We start from the raw sequence: 19188 nt of genomic DNA, 5'->3' as shown, positions 1-19188 counted from the left end.
GAAGTCTGGTGGCCTGGGGCCCGGTAGGACCATGACAGAGGAGCAGATGAAGAGCTTTGGAGGCTCAGACCTGCAGCTGCAGAGGCCCAGCCCAGTCTTGTGTCAGGCTTGCAGCTCGGGGCTGCAAGTGGCTGGTGGAAGTGCAGGAAGCCTTGACCCTCCAGCCCTTGGCCTGTCCACACTCCTCCCACCCCACCACTACCATGGCTTTGAGATTTTTACAGAGGATTTTCTGTATCCACAAGGTCTTGTTTCCCATGCAGAACCAGCAGTGCCAACCCAGCCTTCTCTCAGGCTGGTCTGTCAACTCCACACCTCACAGTGAGGCTCGGCTGTTGCTGGTGCTGCTTCTGGTGAGCTGCCTGCTGTTCTGAGGCCTTAGCTACGCTCTTGCTGTGCTCCAGCACCCACCTCAGCACTCAGGAAACACACGTACCCAAAACATTGGGCTCATATCTGCTAGGGGGCTCCTGTGGTACCTAAAGGGGTCAGGGGCCAGGATGTCTCATGGTAGAGGACCCTCTCAAAAGACACTGAGCAGAGTCAAGATATGGGTGGCCCCCAGCAATGGGACCTGCAGAGTATGTCTGAGATCAGCTTTGGGGTAAGGGGAGCCTAGAGCAGCAGGGGAGCCTGTCCTGTCTTTGGATGGGCCAGTCTTCCTGTCTGCCACCTGGGGCCTTGTGAGACAGCTGGGCCCTTAACCCTTGTGGTCTCTGAAAAGGACAGGCTGAACTATAACCCCATTCCATCCTGTCTTTCCAGCTCAGAGGTCTGAAGGATAGGGGTGGGGGCTCAGCTCTTTGATTTCCCAGGCACCGGGGCCCAGGAGCTGGTGGAGGCCCAAGTCCAGGGTGACTAGAATTGGCTGGGATATGACAGCTGGGGCATTGCTCTGGATCTGTGTCAGGATGTGGCCGGGGCAGGTACAGCCTACACATACACACACCACACACGGCACATATGACACGCATACATATACACACATAAACATGCCACACACAGACACACCACATGTGCTACACACCTGTATACCCCACAGATACACCTACATACACACATGCCACACACACATGCACACATGTTCCACACATCCGTATCTGACACACACATTACATGCACACCTGTGATACACATACATACATCTCTGTGACATACGTACCCACTACACATGCTTATACTACACATACAACATACACAGCTGTGACTGGCTTGAAGCTGCTAAATTGATCTGGCTGCTGCCCTAATCATTAATTTATGAATATTTCTGGTGCTATCTGGGGATGTTGATATGGAACACAGGAACACGATTCCAGATTGGCTCAGGCAGCAGGTTCAGGGTGAGCAGAGGAGTCTGGAAAGTCATTACAGGATACTGGAGCATTTACTGTAAATAAAAGGTGGGGCATGGGCCAGGTCACTGCCCCCACAGGCACCAGTCGGGTGGAGGTGCACCAGCTCCCCCTACCCCCACTCTGGGCATGGTCCTGGCTATGAGAAGACAGGATTGTTCTGGAACTTAGGGTCTCTGGAAACCTCAGCTTTGTCTCAGCAGCATCCAAATCCTCCATGTCTGCAGCAGGGAAAACACAGGGAGAGACCTTTGCTCCCAAGAATGGGGCTGCCCTGGGGCTGGGATACAAAGTAGATATAAGGGCAGGACCCTGCAGGGTACAGGTGAGGCCTCACCCAGCTTCTGGGAGAAAGCCTGAAGGTCAGCAGCAGATGGTCATACAAGGAGGATCATGGACACATTTCTCAGCCAGGGGGAACAGCAGTAGGACCTGGGGGCACAGGGCCGGCACTGTAGGAGGGGGTGCAGAGGTCAGAGGGCTCTCATTGTGGGTTCCCTGTAGCCTGGCCTGGCAGAGGTGCCTGCTGAAAACAAGAGCCCTGGCAGCCCAGGTAGTAGCATAGGCCACAAGTTCATGGCCACAGGGATCTGCCCACCAGCCCTCCCTAGGGCCAGGATGGTAGAGGGTAGGGAAGGTGGCCAAGTGGATCCTTTGAGACTCATAGCAGTAACACTGGACCATTTTCTGCTCAGGTCTACCCTTAACACTTCCAATTCCCCCTTTGAACCCAGGAGTGCTGGGTCAGAGCCCGAGCAGATCTCCACTTCCCTGCTTCATTCACCTGGACTTCTTGCCCTGAGACCAATCTCTAGCTAAAGAAAAGGGTGACCCTGGGCCCAGCCAGGGGGCCAGGCTGTTGGCAGAGAAGATAATCTTCTTCTCTTTTACCCTTTGGGTGTCCAAATTCCTTTGTCAGTGTGTCTGTCTGACTCTGCTCCCTCACCTGGAATGGGCAGGTTTCACAGTCCTCCTGAGCAGCTCTGCGCGCTGTCCCTGGGTCCTACTTGTGCTGTATAGATCGAGATGTCCTGTTGCAGGAAGGAGCCTCCGGCTGACTGACCCTTCACTCTGCCTGGACAGCTCCCAAGCCTGGGCCACACCTTCCACAGAAGCCATGGGACTCTGCAGAGCCAGACTCTAGTGGGATTGGGGGATTTCTTCATCACGAGCTTTTGGGTCATAGGCTATAAGGACAATGGAATAAACTACATGAATTGTAGCAACTTGTAAGATTTAATTTTTTGTGATCACTCCAAATACTTCCCACCCTTATATGGAATTATCCCATGGGTGAGGGGCTGACTTTATAGGAAGGGTGCGCAGAGGTCAGAGGGCTCTCATAAGTGACCAGGAGAGGCAGGCTGTGCCAGGAAAGGTTTCCAGCCTAGGAGCATCTGAGGCTGTGGGCAGCACCCCTAGTCACTGGCTTTTCTCTGCCCAGCATGCACCTCTGGGCCTCTGAGGGATCCCTAGAGATATGCCTCTGGGTGTGGAGAGCCAGCTGCCCCTCCAGGCCTGCGGAGGAGGCTGTGCATTGATTGTGTCACTGATAACAATAGCAGTGATTCACCACGCTGGCAGCAGGTCTATTTTTACTCTCCCAAGGGCCATCTTCCCTCTGCCTTCCCCACGAGTCATGTTTTTGTCTGTTTTAAGAAAGGACTGTGTTTTAACCTGGAACCTCACCACAACTTAGAGGTTTCTTGGCACTTTATTGTTGGGAAGTACTCCTTGTATGCTGCCACAGGCTGGGTGCTGAACCTAACGCCAGAGCCGAGGAGCCACGTGGGGCAGGAGAGGAGGTCTGGCCAGGTCACTCACAAGGGCAGATCATCATTTCTTTTTTAAGGGGAAACACATTCAAATGATACCTGTTGATTTTGTTTAGGATTTTGTGCTAACTATATAAGAGTAGTGAAGGTTTTCTTTTGACTGTCTTTAACTGACATGTGGCCTTGACAATGTCATTGGAATGACCATGCCCTCTGCCCCTTCCAGCTGCACTTTTGTCTGTCATGACAGGACCAATGGACGAAGCTCCATGCAGGACCCAAATGTGGCAGGGACTCTTGTGTATAAATAAAAACACCTGCTCAGGTCACAGTCAGAGCACCCATCAGGAAACCAGAGGGAAGAAGTCAGCATTAACCACCTTCTGAAAAAGAGCCCCGTGTCTTCTCTCTGCTGTGTGTGTTGCTTGCCCAGTGACACCTCAGGAGTGGATGAGGCGCTCAGAACATGCTGCATTTGAGAGAACAAGTGCCCGCTGGGCTGGGACACTGACACCCTGACCCTGACAGCTAGGCTCAGCTCTGTAGTTGTGAGCCCTGACACAGCATTCAGTGTGGCTCACAGGTGCCTTGAATGGCACTTCAGATTGAGAGCTGCAGGCACAAGAGAGATGACCTGTCCTCATGTGGCAAGGACTGTACTTCCAACCCAGACTGTTCAATAAAAACCCTTCTTTAAAAATAAATATTTTTAATGCCGGGCATGGTGGCGCACACCTTTAATCCCAGCACTTGCGAGGCAGAGGCAGGCGGATCTCTGTGAGTTTGAGGCCAGCCTGGTCTACATAACAAGTTCCAGGTCAGCTGGGCCTACAGGGAGACCCTGTCTCAAAAAGACCAAAAGAAATTTTTTAAACCCTTGATTTTGAAATATTTATGTGCCCTGGGAAGAGTCTGTGCCCATGCTCTCTGGTGTGTTGTATGATGGAAGACCATCTGGGGGCCTCAAGCTCTGAGCTGTGCCACCTCCTTGCACACAGGACAGACTGACTCCTCAAACATTCATTTTTACTTGAGCAGGAGATGTGTAAATGCAAGATGGGCCTGTCAGGAATCGAGCTAGTGTTTCCTCCTACCTACATGATAATTTAAGAAGTGTCTAACTCTGGGGGAGAACTCACCTCACATTACACAGCAAATCACATTGGAATTGTACAGACTGATCCTGCTCAGCCCTGACCTGCCTCAGGCCTTCATTTATGCCCAGAGGTTTCTTGTGTCTCCTCAAAGGGGCAAAGACTGAAAAGATACCCCACAGCTCCACAGCTTCAGGTTCTTTATCTGGGTGCAGTTGGGCTTAGCTGGACTCCTGATTGCCATGGGAACCTAAAGAGGGAGAGGAGCCTGCACCTTGGGACGGGCAGCAGAGCTAGATTCTGAGCATCTTTGGAGATGAAGCCAGCTGGGTTTGCTAGTAAACTGATAGCAAGTGGAGTGGGCCTGATCAGATCCTGGAAGCAGGAAGCTATTGACCGTGGGCAGGCCGGGAAGTCAGGAATGGCTGTTTGGATTTCTTTTCCCCTACACCATGGACATCTTTATATGAGAGTTGGCAGATGCTGGTGTGAGGGTGGGTTAACTCAGTGATTAACTCAGGGCCCTTATCCTGGCAGAGTTTTCTCCCGGCACAGGCCATGTTGACTCCCAATACTGGGGTGCCCTGATGGGAGCCACATTTCTGTGTGTTTTTGTGACTTTATTTTGGAATAAATATGGCTGTGATGTTCACATACTGAAACCTGAAGCAACCTGGCACCTGCTTCTCCTCCTGTGCTTAAACTGACTGTCTGCAGCCAGCATGGTGCCACACCTGCATGGCTCCCTCACCCACCACAGAAACTGGCAGGGGAGATCCTCATGTCCTCTCAGCAGATGAGGAGATCAGAGGCCCAAGGAGGTGGGCGCACCGTGGCCAGCAGTTCCAGAGCCACTCCTGCCCTGGAAGGAAGCTCAAGGCTTCCCTAGGTGGCCACAGCAGGCTAGCATCCAAACCACTGCACTGACCATGCATCTGCTGGCTCTGCACTCCAGTCAGGAGTCCTTCTCTGGGAGTCCTTGTCCCTGCCAGCCTGGATGGTGACGTTGGCTACGCAGGTGGCCGTGCATGGAGCAGGACAGCTGCTGGGAGACTCCTGCAAGCCTCTGACCTGTTATTTAATGTACTCTGTTCCCTATCCTTTCTCACCAGGAAAGACTAAACTCAGAAAATTATGCTTATGCTCTGCAAAGGCTGATTGTCTTGGCCGAGTTCCTGTGTGAACTCACGGCTGTTGAGCTGACACTTGACGCTTTGCATCGTGCTGGCTGCTGAGGGGATGCCAGGGACATCAGTGGGCTGCCTATGGGCCTGTGCCTCACTATTTCTCAGGTTGTGCTGGGCTGGACACCAGGCACCAAGAGCTGTGGGGAGCGGGGCCCAGCAGACCCATGCAGTCGTTCTGGAGGTGGGCGTGGAGGGTCACATTTCTCGACTTTTCTGAGGCTGCCTAACAGTGGGTGCTTGAGTGAGGGTGCTGGGGCTCCTGTGCAGCTGTAGTAGGCCAGGGACCACCAGGCAGCAGCAACTGGACCTGAATGCAGCCTGGGCAGGTGGAGGGACCCTGGCCCCTCCCTAACAAACCAATCTTCCCAAAGTTTGTACTGTGGCTAGTCTGACCTTGTGCTCCTTCCTGACTCCCTGTTCTCCTTCATCAAAATGCAGACCTCCTCAGACCCCGAGGTCAGTGACCAGTCTGCCCATTCCCAGACTGCTACTTCTGTTCCCAATGCCCAGACCCCCTCCCAGCACCAGTTTGAATGTCGGGCCTTGAATTTTTATCATCTCATCAACAGTCATGACTAGTTGCAGTTGCCAAGGATGAGCATAACAGATCAGTCAGAAAGGCCCTGGCAGTGCCACAGCACATGACACCTTCTACTCTCCCCACAGCTCGGTGCAGGGCCATGTCTGCCAGGGCTGCCACACAGAGGCAGGCTGGGCCTCCGTGAGGAGGGCATTACCCCCAGGGGCCTCCTTGCTGGAAGCGTCCACACGTCTCACCACTCTCCCATTCCTCGTCCAGTTCCCGTCACACGCGTGTTAGACATCTGGCCTTCCTGCCAAGCTGCCAGATGGGAGGGCAACAGGGATGACGCTCTTCTCCCCACAAGGGGCGCTGTGGGGTAGCTGCCCGCCCACCCTGCTTAGAGTGTCCCCTCTGTAGCACGCAGCTCTTCAGGGAAGAAAGCTACAGTGTGATGTGTGACTGATGGATGAGGCTGGGATGGGTTTGGTACTAAGGGCAGCACAGACTGCGTGGGCAGAGGCTGCGGTCTCCGGCAGGTGGCCACAAGCTAGGCAGCCCTGGAGCTGTGCTTGCTGGTGTTATGCTGACTTTGAGTTAGCTATGTTCTCATCTGTGGAAAGTGGGCCTCTCTGACCTGGTTGCTTGCCCAGATGCCTTGTACACCCCCCCCATTCTGCCTCACCCCTCCACCAACCCAGTTTCCACTCAGGCTTCCACTTCTGGGGAAAACCAGCAGAACCCCTGCCCCATACCCACAAGACAGCAGGAAGTGGGACCCACCTGGGCCTGAATCCCCTGGAAAAATAAGGGTGAATAGGCAATATACCATGAGCTACAGGTGGCCCAGGTCCTCTCTGGGGCATGTGTCTGGACTCTACAAGACCCCACAGCAAGGGCCGAGGCCCTGGGTATGCCCTCCAAGGGGTAGGGAATGGGGATGCATACCTGGGAGCCTAGACTGCTGGCCTGGGGATCAGTTGGAAAGCTCTGTCCCAGAGACCAATGGGTGCTGGGTAGAGATTCAGGCTGCCTGAACCTGGATTACTGAGACAAGGAGACTAGAATCAGACTGTGGGGTGCTTCAGATCAGGGCACAACAGGAGCACTAGAAATCGGAGGCCTTCACACAGAGCCCAACTCACCTGGACTTCACACGCCAGGATCAGTGTTGTGATCCCTGGAAAGGACAGCCAGGTCATGCTGTATGTTGTCCTGTGCTGTTTCCCACTGTTATTCGAGAGGCCAGTGAAACCCCAGACTTGTCCAGTGAACTCTAGCAGAGCAAATATCCCATCCTGTTCCCCAGGAACCTCAGAGCAGGGCAGGGGCTGGTGTTCCAAAGCCTGCGATGCCCAGGTCTGCCTGTTGAGGGTCTTTAGGGGTGTGGGAGTGGGATGGCTGTCAGAAGGGTTGCTGGATGAGGGTTTACAGCAGAGGGAGTCTGGAAGCCTGATTGGCTTGTTCATCCCACTACTGCCTGTGGGCTGGGTACACATTCCACAGTAATCCTGCAGGGAGGAGCTGAACCATCCTCTGCGCAGCCGGAGTTTACCCAGAGCCATAACTGGACACACCAAGCAGGGAGAAACTTCTCAAGAGTGGGGCTTGCAACGGCACAGGGCCTTTCTACCACCTTACCTGGTGTCCCTCTGTTTCATTCCACAGTGAACTTCGATCACTTCCAGATTCTGCGAGCCATTGGGAAGGGCAGCTTTGGCAAGGTAAGGAAGAATTTCTAGATGGGTCAGTGGAGGGTGGGGACACATGGGACCGTGAAGCCACCCAAACTTTCTCCATTTCTCCTCAAAGAAACCATCCCCACCTGGGCAGCATGCTCAGATCTGCCAGAGAGGGAGCATCGCCCAGCCCACCACCCCCTTTTAGGCTGGTCTCTGAGGTCTCAACTCATCCTGGAGCGGAGGGTACTATAGTTCAGTTCTGCAGAAACTTTGTCACCCTGTGTGTGTGTGGGTCTATGTCCCAAGACCCACCCATTCAGTACTGTGACCAGCTTATAGGTTAACGACTTTCCTCAGCAAAGGGTACTTTCCAGCCTGGAAGGAGAGCATCTTAGAAGGACTGTATTGCACAGCCAGCACCCCAGGGTGCAGGAGCTGCTGTGCTCAATGAACCTGTTGACTGAACCAGCAGCTGAGGCCACACTGGAGTCCAGAGGCCAGGCTGTAGGAGCCACTGTGGTGATCCAGCCAGTGTCCTTCCAGGGCGGCCCTGAGGCTGCTGTCCCTCAAACAGGGGCCTGCTGAGCTGTGCCTCCATTTGTCTCATGTTTCCCCTTGGTCGGATCTAACTTCCTGATTGCTGCCTTGTGATACATACAGATTGGGAGTAATTATAACTCAAAGAGCCTTAACGAGTGTTCCAAAAACGCTGGAATTAGCTGCCGGCTTCTGCAGCTTGGTTCGCTATGGATAGACCCTTTCGGAATGGACATTTCTGTTCAGCTGTCTGGGTGCCTCCCTCCCCACTGGTCTCACAGCTGTCTGGATACTGGTCTATTTAGGCTCTGAGAGCCCTCTCCAAAGGAATCCTGCAGCCACCAAAGCACAAAGCACAGCGTTTGAGGGCGATTAATTGCCTCCACTTCATTGTATCACAAAGGATTGCTGCATTGGTTACTGAGTCCTGGGGTGATTGTAAGTCAAAGCAGATGAGCAGTTTGCACAATGCTGAAAATACACTAGGGGAGGAGTTTCTAACGTCCCCATGACCTAGAGGTTCCTACAGGCCTATGGTTTGGCATTTGTGAAGATGGTTAGCCTAACTGAGACTGGTTGAGATGCCTCTGTGCTCCTGACCTCAGGGCCACAGGGTGCAGGGAGGACAAGAACAGACAGGTGGGGTTTGCAGAACAGATGAGGACAACAGCTGGGGCCTGGTTCAGCAGGAGTAGCCGAGACAGGGAGGCACTGGGGTCAGGAGGCATTCAGAACTTAGGTCTAAAGAGGCTGGGCTGTGGGGTCCCAGGACAGAGACCACCCTTAATGGGCTAGGCCCCCTAGGGGGAGGTTAGGTTGAAGGCGCTATTTTCTGGGTCTCTGCCTCCTGACTCGGGGTGCCCCTCATCCAACCCTTCCTATATCAGCTAGGCCCCATAGCTCTCTCTTCCAGGGGCCCCTTGGACCCTGGTACTCTTTGAGAGGGCAGCTGTGCAGCCCCATCCTCTGTCAGGTCTGGAGGACCCCATGCTTTCTGGCTCCTATGACCAGTTCTTAGCTCTGAAGAGGTGTTGACCAGAAGTGAGCTGCTGCAGAATGGGAGAGATTAATTCACTTCTGGAAGCTGTGGGCAGTACAGTTGGGGCACCCCTTCCTTTCCCTGTGCCCAATTAGCTGCCTAATTAGATCACCGGGGGTCTCAGGCTGTGGTTGCTGGGTTGGTATCTGAAAGAGTTAGGACTGTTACAGGCTGGCCTCTCTTCCTGCTCAGTGGCCTGGGCAGCCCCAGGCAGGAAGGAGTGTGAGTTTGTACAACAGGAGAATCACCTTCTGTGGATGGGTCAAAGCCCACTGAAACCCATCACTGTTTAGGGTGGAGTGTGTGCATTTGAGACAAGACTGTTCAGGCCAAGTTCCCTCTAACCTGCAGCTATTCTACCTATTGGGGCCATGGCCCCTGGAGATGAGTAACACAAATGTCATAACTGGTTGTGGGCTTTTTTGTTTTGTTTTTTCAAGACCGGAGACAGGGTCTCCCTGTAGCCCCAGGTGGCTTGGAACTTACTATGTAGACCACCTGCCTCTGCCTCCTGAGTGCTGGGATTAAAGACATGCACCACCATGCCTGGCACTGGTGGTGTTTTTTAAAATGAAGAATGTTCCCTATAGGCTCCAAGTATCTGAACAATTGGCCCCAGCTGGGGCCAGTGTTGGAGAGGGTCTGGAACCTTTAGGAGGTTTGGTGGTGCTGGAGGAAGCATGTCACGGGGCCTGGGCTTTGAGAGCTCATAGCCTCTTCTCATTTCTAGCTTGCCTCTCTCCGCCTCCGGTGCATGCTTGACAGTGTGAGCTCTCAGCTCTCTGCTCCCGCTGCCTCCTGCCACGCCTCTCTCCCATGATGGACTTGTATCCCTCTGTACCATAAACCCAGTAAACTCTTCCTTCTAAAGTGCCTTGGTCACAGTGTTTTATCACAGCAACATAAAAGTAATCAATATATTGGTCCTTAGATATTTTCAATTCCTTTAAAAAAAACTGATAAATTACATGGAACATAATGTTGACCATCTCAACTGTCTCTGCAGTCTTGTCATATTACCACAATCATGTTGTTGTATAATAGATTTCTGAAACTTCTCATCTTGCAACACTGAAGCTGTCCCCATTACGTGATAACCATCCCTCCCCTCTCACCAGCCCCTGGCAGCCAGAGTTCTACTTTCTGTCTTGTGATTTTAAGTACTCTGGACGTTTGCCTTAGTCACTTCTGGCTGCCGTAACAGATGCGCCACAGACAGGATGCTTGAGCAGTAGACATCGCTCCCAGTTCTGAAGGCTAGAAGTTCAAGATCAAGGCAGATATGTGTCTCGTGGGGCCACCTTCCTACTCAGACAGCATCTTCCCATTGTGTCCTTACACAGTGGAAAGTGGCCAGAGCTCTCTGGGGTCCCTGGGAAGGGCATCAGTCCTGTTCATGAAGTCTCCCCACCCTCATAATCTGCTACTGCCACGTAAGAGCTTAAGATTTCAGCAGAGGAATCTGGGGGGACACAAACCTTCCATCTGTTGTATTAAGTGAAACCATGCAAAGTCTGTCTTTTGTGTCTGATTGATTCCACATAGCAAAATAGCCTCAATATATCCTCAAAACGTCCTTTGTCTGTGCTGTTGTGTGTGTCAGAATTCTCCTCCTCTTGAGGTGGCGTTAGATCCGATTGCTCTTGTATACAGTGTTTTGTTTCCTGTTTCTGGACTCTTGAGTTGCTTCCACACCTTTGTGAATACTGCTGCTGTGACCACAGGTACATCAAGGTCTCTCAGTGTCCCTGCTTTTAGTTCTGTCATCCAGAGGTGGAATGGCTGTGTCACAGGGTGATCCTATGCATGCCCTTTGAGGAACTTCCATACTGTTCTCCACAGAGGCTGGTCATGTTACTGTCCCAGCACAGGGCACACAGTTCCAGTATTTCTACGTCCTCACCTGTCCTTGTCATGCTCTCGGTTTCTGGTAGTAGCCTTCCCAGTGGAAGTGAGAGACTGTCTCTTTGTATGTCTCTGATGGTGACAGGCTGGTTCTCAAGCTCTGCTGATGAAATTTCCCAGGTCCCAGGAGGAGCCTATGAAGGTAGTATCCGAAAGTCTGGGATTCAAGCCTCTGTTTATGAAGGCCAGGGTGTTGGAGGCTGATTTTGTTGCAGTTTGTTTTACTGAGCAGCAAGTCTCTTGCTCTGTTTATGAAGGCCAGGGTGTTGGAGGCTGATTTTGTTGCAGTTTGTTTTACTGAGCAGCAAGTCTCTTGAGTTGTTCCTGGGAACAAAACCTGCTAGGGTATCTCTGTAATGGAGGAGTGAGCTGGGTCATCCAGGCAGGTGTGGGGGGGCAGGGGGTGGAGGGTAGAGATCAAGTTACAGATACAGAAAGGTTGAGTGACTGACAAGGGGTGAAGATGAAGACTAGAGGAACTGACTGAGTTTGAGTCAGGACAGCCTTGGTCCTAACCAGCTGCTGGAGTCACTCTCTGAGCCTTGGCTTTGCAAGGTCCTCCCTCAGCAAGCATGACCTGGGTGCCTAGGGTCACTGCATGACGCAGCAGGCTCTAGTGGCCCCCAACTCAGATGTCAAAAGTTCATATCTGTTAGAAAATGTTAGATCGGGATTGACCAGGGCGACATAAAAATGAAAGGAGACTGACCTTAGGAGTAGATTGTTCTTAATTAAGAACAATGAAGGAGGGGACGGTTTCTCCAAGGGGTTTGAAACTACCCTCAGGCACAGCTGGTGGGCTGCTTATAAGGGTTGCGGAGATTGGGAAAGGGAGGGGTGGGGTAGGCTATTTTTCTAGTTCAACATAAGTAATGTAAGTACCAGTGACATGGTTTGGAAGTTTGAGACAAGGGCTGCTATTTGTTTTCACGGATAGGACAGTGTTTGGGTTGGGAGCTTTTCACAGTTTCTGGGTTGGAAATTAGCTCGGATCTGAGGTTTACCTGAAGTTTACTTAATCTGGTATGGGACCCTTCAGAAGTTAGCTCTGGTCCTTTTAAGTCCAGGCATTTATCCTTCAATATCCAGCTTCTCCAAGAAGCATCCCATTGGAACCCTGGACATGTCTATGGAAAGGACATTGGTGTTGGGTAGAATTGCCCTTCTACCAGGCTACCCTCCATCCTGGAAATGACAGGCCAGGCTTGAAGAACACAAGACATGACCAAGTGGCCAATCACTTGAAATTTGGGGAAGTCATGCCTTTGAACAGGTAGTTTTGTTCTCTAAGGAGAGAGGAAACTAGAGCTTCCTCTGGAGTGCTCCCAACTAGTCTTCAGCCATAAGGACAAGGCTCATGTAGGTTTGGGAGTGGAGAAAGGCCTTGTCCCTGAGTGCTCTGGGGCATCATGACTGCCTAGCTGCATAGGAAGGAGACCCGGAAGGATGAGGCTCAGTTGGGACACTCTCCTTCAGGGCTGTGAACCCTTCAGACTCCAGCCAGGAGCGTGTGCTCTGTGTGCACCTGCCTCAAGGCTCGGAGGCCTCTGCAGGAGCCAGCACAGCACATAGGGTCCCTGCCCCACCCTGTCTTTTTCCTCCTTAGCCAACTGATATACAGAAATGATGTGGCCATAATTAGTTCCAAGACAGATCATCCAGGTGGGAATAACCAATAACCAGGACGCTGAAAAAATAAATCTTCTTTTGGCATTGATGCTCGTCCAATCCTCTATTTCCTGGCTCCCCCTCATTCTGCCCCTCTCACCTGTCACCAAGTGAGATTCAAACCCTGTCTCCCTCTCAAGTTAGAAGAGGCTGTGTCTGAGAACTTTCCTTCCCCACAGCACTGTTCTTGTTCTGAATCCAGGAAATCAGATTCTAGCCATGGCCACTGTTACCACAGGGACAAGAGGGCTGGAGGGTTGACTGACCCCAGAGGAGGAAAGGGCGACATGCTCATTAGCTTTTGATTTCTTGTGTATAGGGACAGCATGGGAAACAAAAATGAATACTCCAAAATGTGGGTGGGATCTAAGAGCCAATGTTCCCTCTTACTAGAAGGGGTGAAGGGGTGGGTACCCTCAGGGAGAGTGCAAGGCCCTTGTTAGTACAGTGGGCTGGACCAGCTTGTAACAGAGCTCATCCAGATCAGGTCCACTCCCAGGCTTTGTGTGAGGTCGGTCCTCCTGGGCAGAGGAAGGCGTATGGCGGAGCAGCAGATGCTCTGGAGGGCATTGTTTCTAGCAGATCAGGGCTGTTCACAGAAAGCCTTTCCTGAATTCGCTCGGTTTCCATGCCTGTATCTCAAATATTTAGTGCCACAAAGTGGCAGACTAGGATGAAGCCTGAATGCCTCCCATATGTGCCTCACATTTTCTGTTTATTACGTGCTGTTCTTAGAGGTGTATGCTATGCTGTTCTGTGTAATGCTTCGTTCTTGTAGTAAGGAATTCGTTTTTCCAGTTGGAGACATGGGTGGCTTGTGCATCCCTGTGTTGGTTCTGCCTACAGGCTCTCCCTCCCTTCCCGCTTCCCTGTGCCTGATCCTGCTGATGAAGGGAGGGGCTGCTTCCTTGAGCCCCATTATGACTGGGCAAAGCTGGTCCAGGTAGCTGAGACGGTGGCTTTGCAGCAAGGGATCCTTGCTGGGGAGACGATCCTGCTTCCAGCTTCCACTGGTATGGGGAGCTTTAGAGCAGGCTTCCTGTGATGTACCAAATGGACTCAAGGCTGAAGGTTAATGTCTGTCTGTCAGTGCTGTCTGTGGGGCAAAGCAGCTCAGATCCTACAAGTGGCATAGGCTGGTGGGAGGCCAAAGGAACGCCAGAAGGGCCCAGGGAGGTGCCTGCCCAACTCCTGGGTGTGGGTGTCCCTTGGGAAGTACAAGAGCCCTGGCCCAGGTAGAGTTTTCAGGGTTTTGATTGGCTTTGGGGTAGCAGGCACAGTTTGATATTTTGGCAGGAGTGTCCCTCTCACCTTGCCCAGGCTCCATGGGCCTGATCTCAATTTGGATGGGTCTCTCCACCCACTTTCCCTGTAATCTCCCTGATGCCCTGGTACCCTGTGCCCCTTGGACCCCCATTCTCCTTCTCCCTGTTCATACACTAAGGCCTGCCAGAGCTCACACAGAGGCTCCAGGGTGCCTCACTGTAATGATTTCTGGGTAAAGGGGCCTGGTCCCTTTTCCCCCTACTTCATTCTGGGCCTGGGGTACCCCTCCTGGGAAGCTGAGTCTAGCACTATGGGTGCAAAGCTCTCATAGAAGGACTGGTGGAACCAGTATTTGGGAAGGAAGGGAGGGCACACCAGGAGACAGTATTCTCCAGCTTATTGGAAAAGAACTAAGAAAGTTCCCTGCTGTGTCCCCAGACCCTTGGATAGAACCAGGGGAGGACTGAACCAGAGGAAGAACATCTGCCTCAGCCTGGGGGCCTTTGGGTGGATAGCGTATGGCTGGGCCAAGACCCACCCCCTTCCCAGCAGACCTGTTAACATGGCCCCCAGTGATGCTACCTCGACTGTGCCTGGTATTTCAGAAACAAGACAGCACTGTGGTTGCCATGGCAACCTCTCAGTGGATGCATCCTGCCAGGAGCACTGTGGGACATCACTGGGCCTGTGGCTCACTGAGTCTGTCTGAGGAGAAGCTGGTTCTCTGGGACTCCACTCAGCAGGGGAAGACCAGCTATGGCCACAAAGTGCTCAGAAGCACCTGAGTTCTGGGATGTGATCCAGTTGTCAGCTCTGAATCCTAGGTCTCAGGTCACCTTGGGGCTGCTGGAGCCAGCTCTACCCACAGCCCATGCTTGGTCCGCTCATGTGGGACACCCTGCAGGGACTCCTGTTTCCAGGACACCGAAATGAGCAGGTTGTCGGGAGGCAGCCTGAGTCAGCTCAGTTGGGCAGGTGACTCCACGTGTCCTCTGTGTTCACAGCCAGTGGACTCTGACACCAGCAGGGCGGGGGCCAGGTGTGCTGCAGTGATGTAGCTTTGGTATCCACATCACTGTATCCTGCCTTTAGCATCTCCTCCATTCTCTTCTCTGTAGATATCCAGCTCCTGGATCCTGAACTCTGGGTTTTAGAATCTATGTGCTGTAGATGCCAGAGTCATCACTCTGGTGCCCATCGTGGGGTTGGTGACCATGGTATACATAACATCGGTGCCAGGCATTGCTAAAGCAATCCTCAGGCAGCCACCAGAGATACCAATGTCACCAGCAGCTACAGAAGGCCAGCTGCTGGCCTAGTGCTGCTGACCCTGAGCATGGCTACTGTGCTCACTACAGGTGCCTGAGCCTGACTTTTCCCCCAGCTTGTAACCCTCTGGTTCTCTAGCACGTAGGCTCTGGCTTCACCACCAGACCTTCCCCTCTCAAAGACACTAGCAGAGCCTACCCCACAGGCCACAGTGAAAGACTCCTTATCATGTCCAAGCAGGTTTCATGGATGCTGCTGACCCTGAGCATGGCTACTGTGCTCACTACAGGTGCCTGAGCCTGACTTTTCCCCCAGCTTGTAACCCTCTGGTTCTCTAGCACGTAGGCTCTGGCTTCACCACCAGACCTTCCCCTCTCAAAGACACTAGCAGAACCTACCCCACAGGCCACAGTGAAAGACTCCTTATCATGTCCAAGCAGATTTCATGGGTCTGTTGCCTTTGATGGGGAGTGTGTCCCTGGAGACCTCAGAGCAGTGGCATTTGTTGACTGTGTTGGGTGGGAATCCAAGATGGTTTGACACTGACAATTGTTTGTTGTACCTTTGCTGATTCTGCTGGTTGGGGGGGGAGGGAGGAAAGGAGGCAGGGAGAGAAAGATATGGATGGATGGATGGATGAATAGATGATAGATAGGATATAGATGGATGGATGAATAGATGAAAGATGATAGATAGGATATAGATGGATGGATGAATAAGATAGATAGATAAATAGATGAAAGATAGGAAGGAAGGATACACACTAGTGGGGGAGAAGAGAGGGGAAGGGTTTCTTCCCAGTAGGACCTCATATCTTTGTGGGACCACGGAGGTGGGACACAGGGAAGGGCTACAGAAATGGAGCGGACAAGTGTCAGGCCTGAATTCAGCACAGACTGGCCCGGAGGCAGGGTGCTTGCCCCCTCCCCCACCTGAGAGCCCTGTCCTTCAGGCCCAGTCTGGCTGTAAGCTTGAAATTTGGTTAGTGAAGTGGAAACTTTTCTACCATGGACCCTTATGGGAGGAGTGGCCTCTGGATACTCAATCTGCCTGATGTCTCCTGAATGTCCCTTCTGTGGGCCTCTGAGCCACAGACCTCTCTAGAAGCCATCTGGGCCCTGTCCTCACCCCCAGGAGTCTTCCTGTGCCCTCTCACGCTGAGGGGGTCCCCACCAGTGGCCTTTTCCCATGAAGGTCAGGGCTGATGGCCATGGTGGCTTTGAAGAGGGGAAAATGCTGAAGATCAAACAGATTCCACCCTCTCCGGATTGGAGGTGGAAAAAACACCCACAGGGGTCCTGAGCACAGCTCAGGAGGACTCCTCAAAGGTCAGGAGGTGAGGTCAGCCCCAGCTGGAAGGGGCTGACCCAGGTGTAGATTCTCCTCTCTGACTGGACGAGAAGAGGCATTCTGCTAAGGGCAGCTGTGCTCTGGGTCTTAGCTGAAGGTGTCATCAGAGCTGGGGGGTGCCCAGGAGTGCCACAGGAATTGGGTACAGCAAACAGAGCCAGCAAGCAGCAGAGCGTTTATCACAAGCTCATAAGTGGGCCAAAGCACAATATGAATTGCTAGGCTCGCCTCTCAGGGTCACCCAGGCTGAGTAGGTGCCTTAAAATAGCTGTTTCCCTCGCAACGGGCTCAGGCGGAGGAGAGCTCTTGGTCGCCTTCTCTCTTTCCTCTTGCTGTCCCCCTGGCACCCTTAATCCTTAGGTGGCTTGACTTGGGAGCACCAAGCAAGGGTGGATGGCTGGGAGCACAATGGCTTCCCCTGCTGGCTGGGCAGTGAGATGTGGGCCTGGAGGAGTTTCTGTCATCAGAGAGGCTCACAGTCTGGCAGGCAGAAATGCCTGGGATGCAGGCCGTGCTTTGAGGTTCACAGGAGGCTGAGAGTGCCTTACGTGAGGCTGCTCACCCTGTACTTTGCTTCCTTCTCTGCCTGGGCACTCCAGAGGCCCATCTCTGCTCTGTGCTTCCAGTGTTTCTCCCTTGTGGCAGGCAGCCTTGTGCCTCGTGACAATCCACAGCGTCTAAGACTTGGATAGCAGGGCAGGGGTTGGCCCTTGTCAGGGAATCCTGTTCTTACCTCATCCTAAGCTTAGGATTCCAGACCTCTGCACAAGACATAGCCCAGTGTTAATGCTGACCAGAACCCCGCCACTGACCACTAGAAACAGTAGCTAGAGTCCATCCTGAGCCCCTGACTGAGGCCCACAGCTCAGTGTGGCCTCAAATCTCTTTAGCATTCACTATTTAAAATGATGATGTAGGGGCTAGAGAGATGGCTCAGCAGTTAAGAGCACTGACTGATCTTGCAAAGGACCCGGGTTTGATTCCCAGCACCCACATGGTGGCTAACAGCCTTCCATAATTCCAGTTCTGATGCCCTCTTCTGACCTCCATGGGCACTGCATGACATGAGTGCCCTCAGACACGTGCAGGCACTACACTCATACACATAAAATAGTTTAAAAAACTGATGATGTATATAAAAAGAGAGAGAGGGTATATAATGGCCCAACACATACCTGATCACCAGCCTCACCCACTACCACCCTTGTGGTAGCTGTCCCTCTCCTTTGCATTGTGCCATTTAAAATGAATTAAAGGGAGCAGCCCAGCTTATCCCTATGTATTATGGTGGGTGTCTCCAAAACCTAAAGACTGTTTTCTTAAACATAACCACAGAACCTTTTCATACCTGTAGTTAACCATGTGGTCATATGAACACCGGTCAGGACTGAGGTTCTCCTGATGGCCTTGTGACTAATTATTACTACTTCTCTGAAAACAGAAGTGGTTTGGCTCCCTTGCTCTGTATCCCCCACCCTGTGTAGTTTATTTGTTGAGGCCCAGGTTGCTGTATCCTGAGAGTCCCCAGCTGCTTTTCTTGATGAATCATTTGGAGCCCTCTGGAGTTCTCCCCTCTATCCCTAGACAGCCTTTATCATGTCAGCTGTGAGTGAACCAAGATTCCATCATCAGGAAGCCACGCTTCTGCCAAGGTCTGTGTGCATTTAACTCTGGCAGCCATTCTCCATGAGTGCTGACCCAGTCACCCCTTGGACATTGCAGCCTGGTGTGGACTGGAATGCATTCCCTCTGGTCACTCTGGGTAGAGCCAGTTTCAAACCTGCCTCCCACATCTAGAGGTAGCCCCCATTCCTTGGCTAGTGGTCCCTTTGCCACTTGGGCCCCTTGCTTCGGTCTCCTGTCTGATTTGGGCTCCTCTGCCTCCATCACTATCTGATAAGGACCATGTGGTGGCAGCCACATGGATGGATGCCAGGATGCCTTCCTCCTCTCAAGACCAGCATCACAGTTATGAAGTCCCTTTTTGATGCACAGTGACTCATCCACAGGTTCCAGGATTAGGACATGGACACCTGTGGGGACCATGACTCTGTCAGCCACTTGTGTCATAATTTGTTACTGAATGTGAGGGTGTGCCAAACTTTTGCAGTGACAAGCCACACCATCTCCGTGCCTCATGCATTAGCTACGCCTTCACGTTTCTGCAGTGTCTTTGGGCTAGTTCCTAGAAGTGGAGTATGTGGGCTGGAGGAGGGAGGTACACACTGATTGTGCTGGAAATTGCCAAGTCCCCTCCATAGGGGTGGCACTTTTGTCTTCCATGGGGTGCCTGCCATAGGGCATGATGCCAGCTGCTTGGAATTTTGCCCGTCTGACAGGCAAGACACAGCATCTTAGCTCGCTTTGCATCTGTCTTATGGTAGGTTAGTTTGGCTGCTTTTTACCATTTTCCTCTTCAGTCGGTACTTTTTAGTTTTGGAGCTCAATGTATGTCTAGAATATCAACCTTTTATTTTTGACCTACGTTGCAAATATTATCCCAGTTTGTGTTTCATTTATACATCTCTGCCCATACATGCATGG

At 52.3% G+C, this 19188-nt stretch overlaps 1 protein-coding gene across 2 annotated transcripts in view; it reads left to right on the top strand.

Moving 5' to 3' along the window:
* The window catches only part of Stk32c (serine/threonine kinase 32C), an 81944-nt gene that overhangs the window by 37611 nt on the left and 25145 nt on the right, over positions 1 to 19188 (top strand). For both annotated transcript variants that reach the window (XM_008823150.3, XM_008823151.3), the window contains exon 2: positions 7597 to 7652. In XM_008823150.3, the coding sequence (XP_008821372.1) occupies positions 7597 to 7652 (56 nt within the window). The remainder of the gene's footprint in view (positions 1 to 7596; positions 7653 to 19188) is intronic.

The sequence above is a fragment of the Nannospalax galili genome, unplaced genomic scaffold, assembly GCF_000622305.1.
Source record: "Nannospalax galili isolate Female #2095 unplaced genomic scaffold, S.galili_v1.0 scaffold49, whole genome shotgun sequence".
In the NCBI taxonomy this organism is placed as follows: domain Eukaryota; kingdom Metazoa; phylum Chordata; class Mammalia; order Rodentia; family Spalacidae; genus Nannospalax; species Nannospalax galili.
Note: the sequence above shows the minus strand (reverse complement) of the source record. Positions and strands in the feature narration are given on the sequence as shown.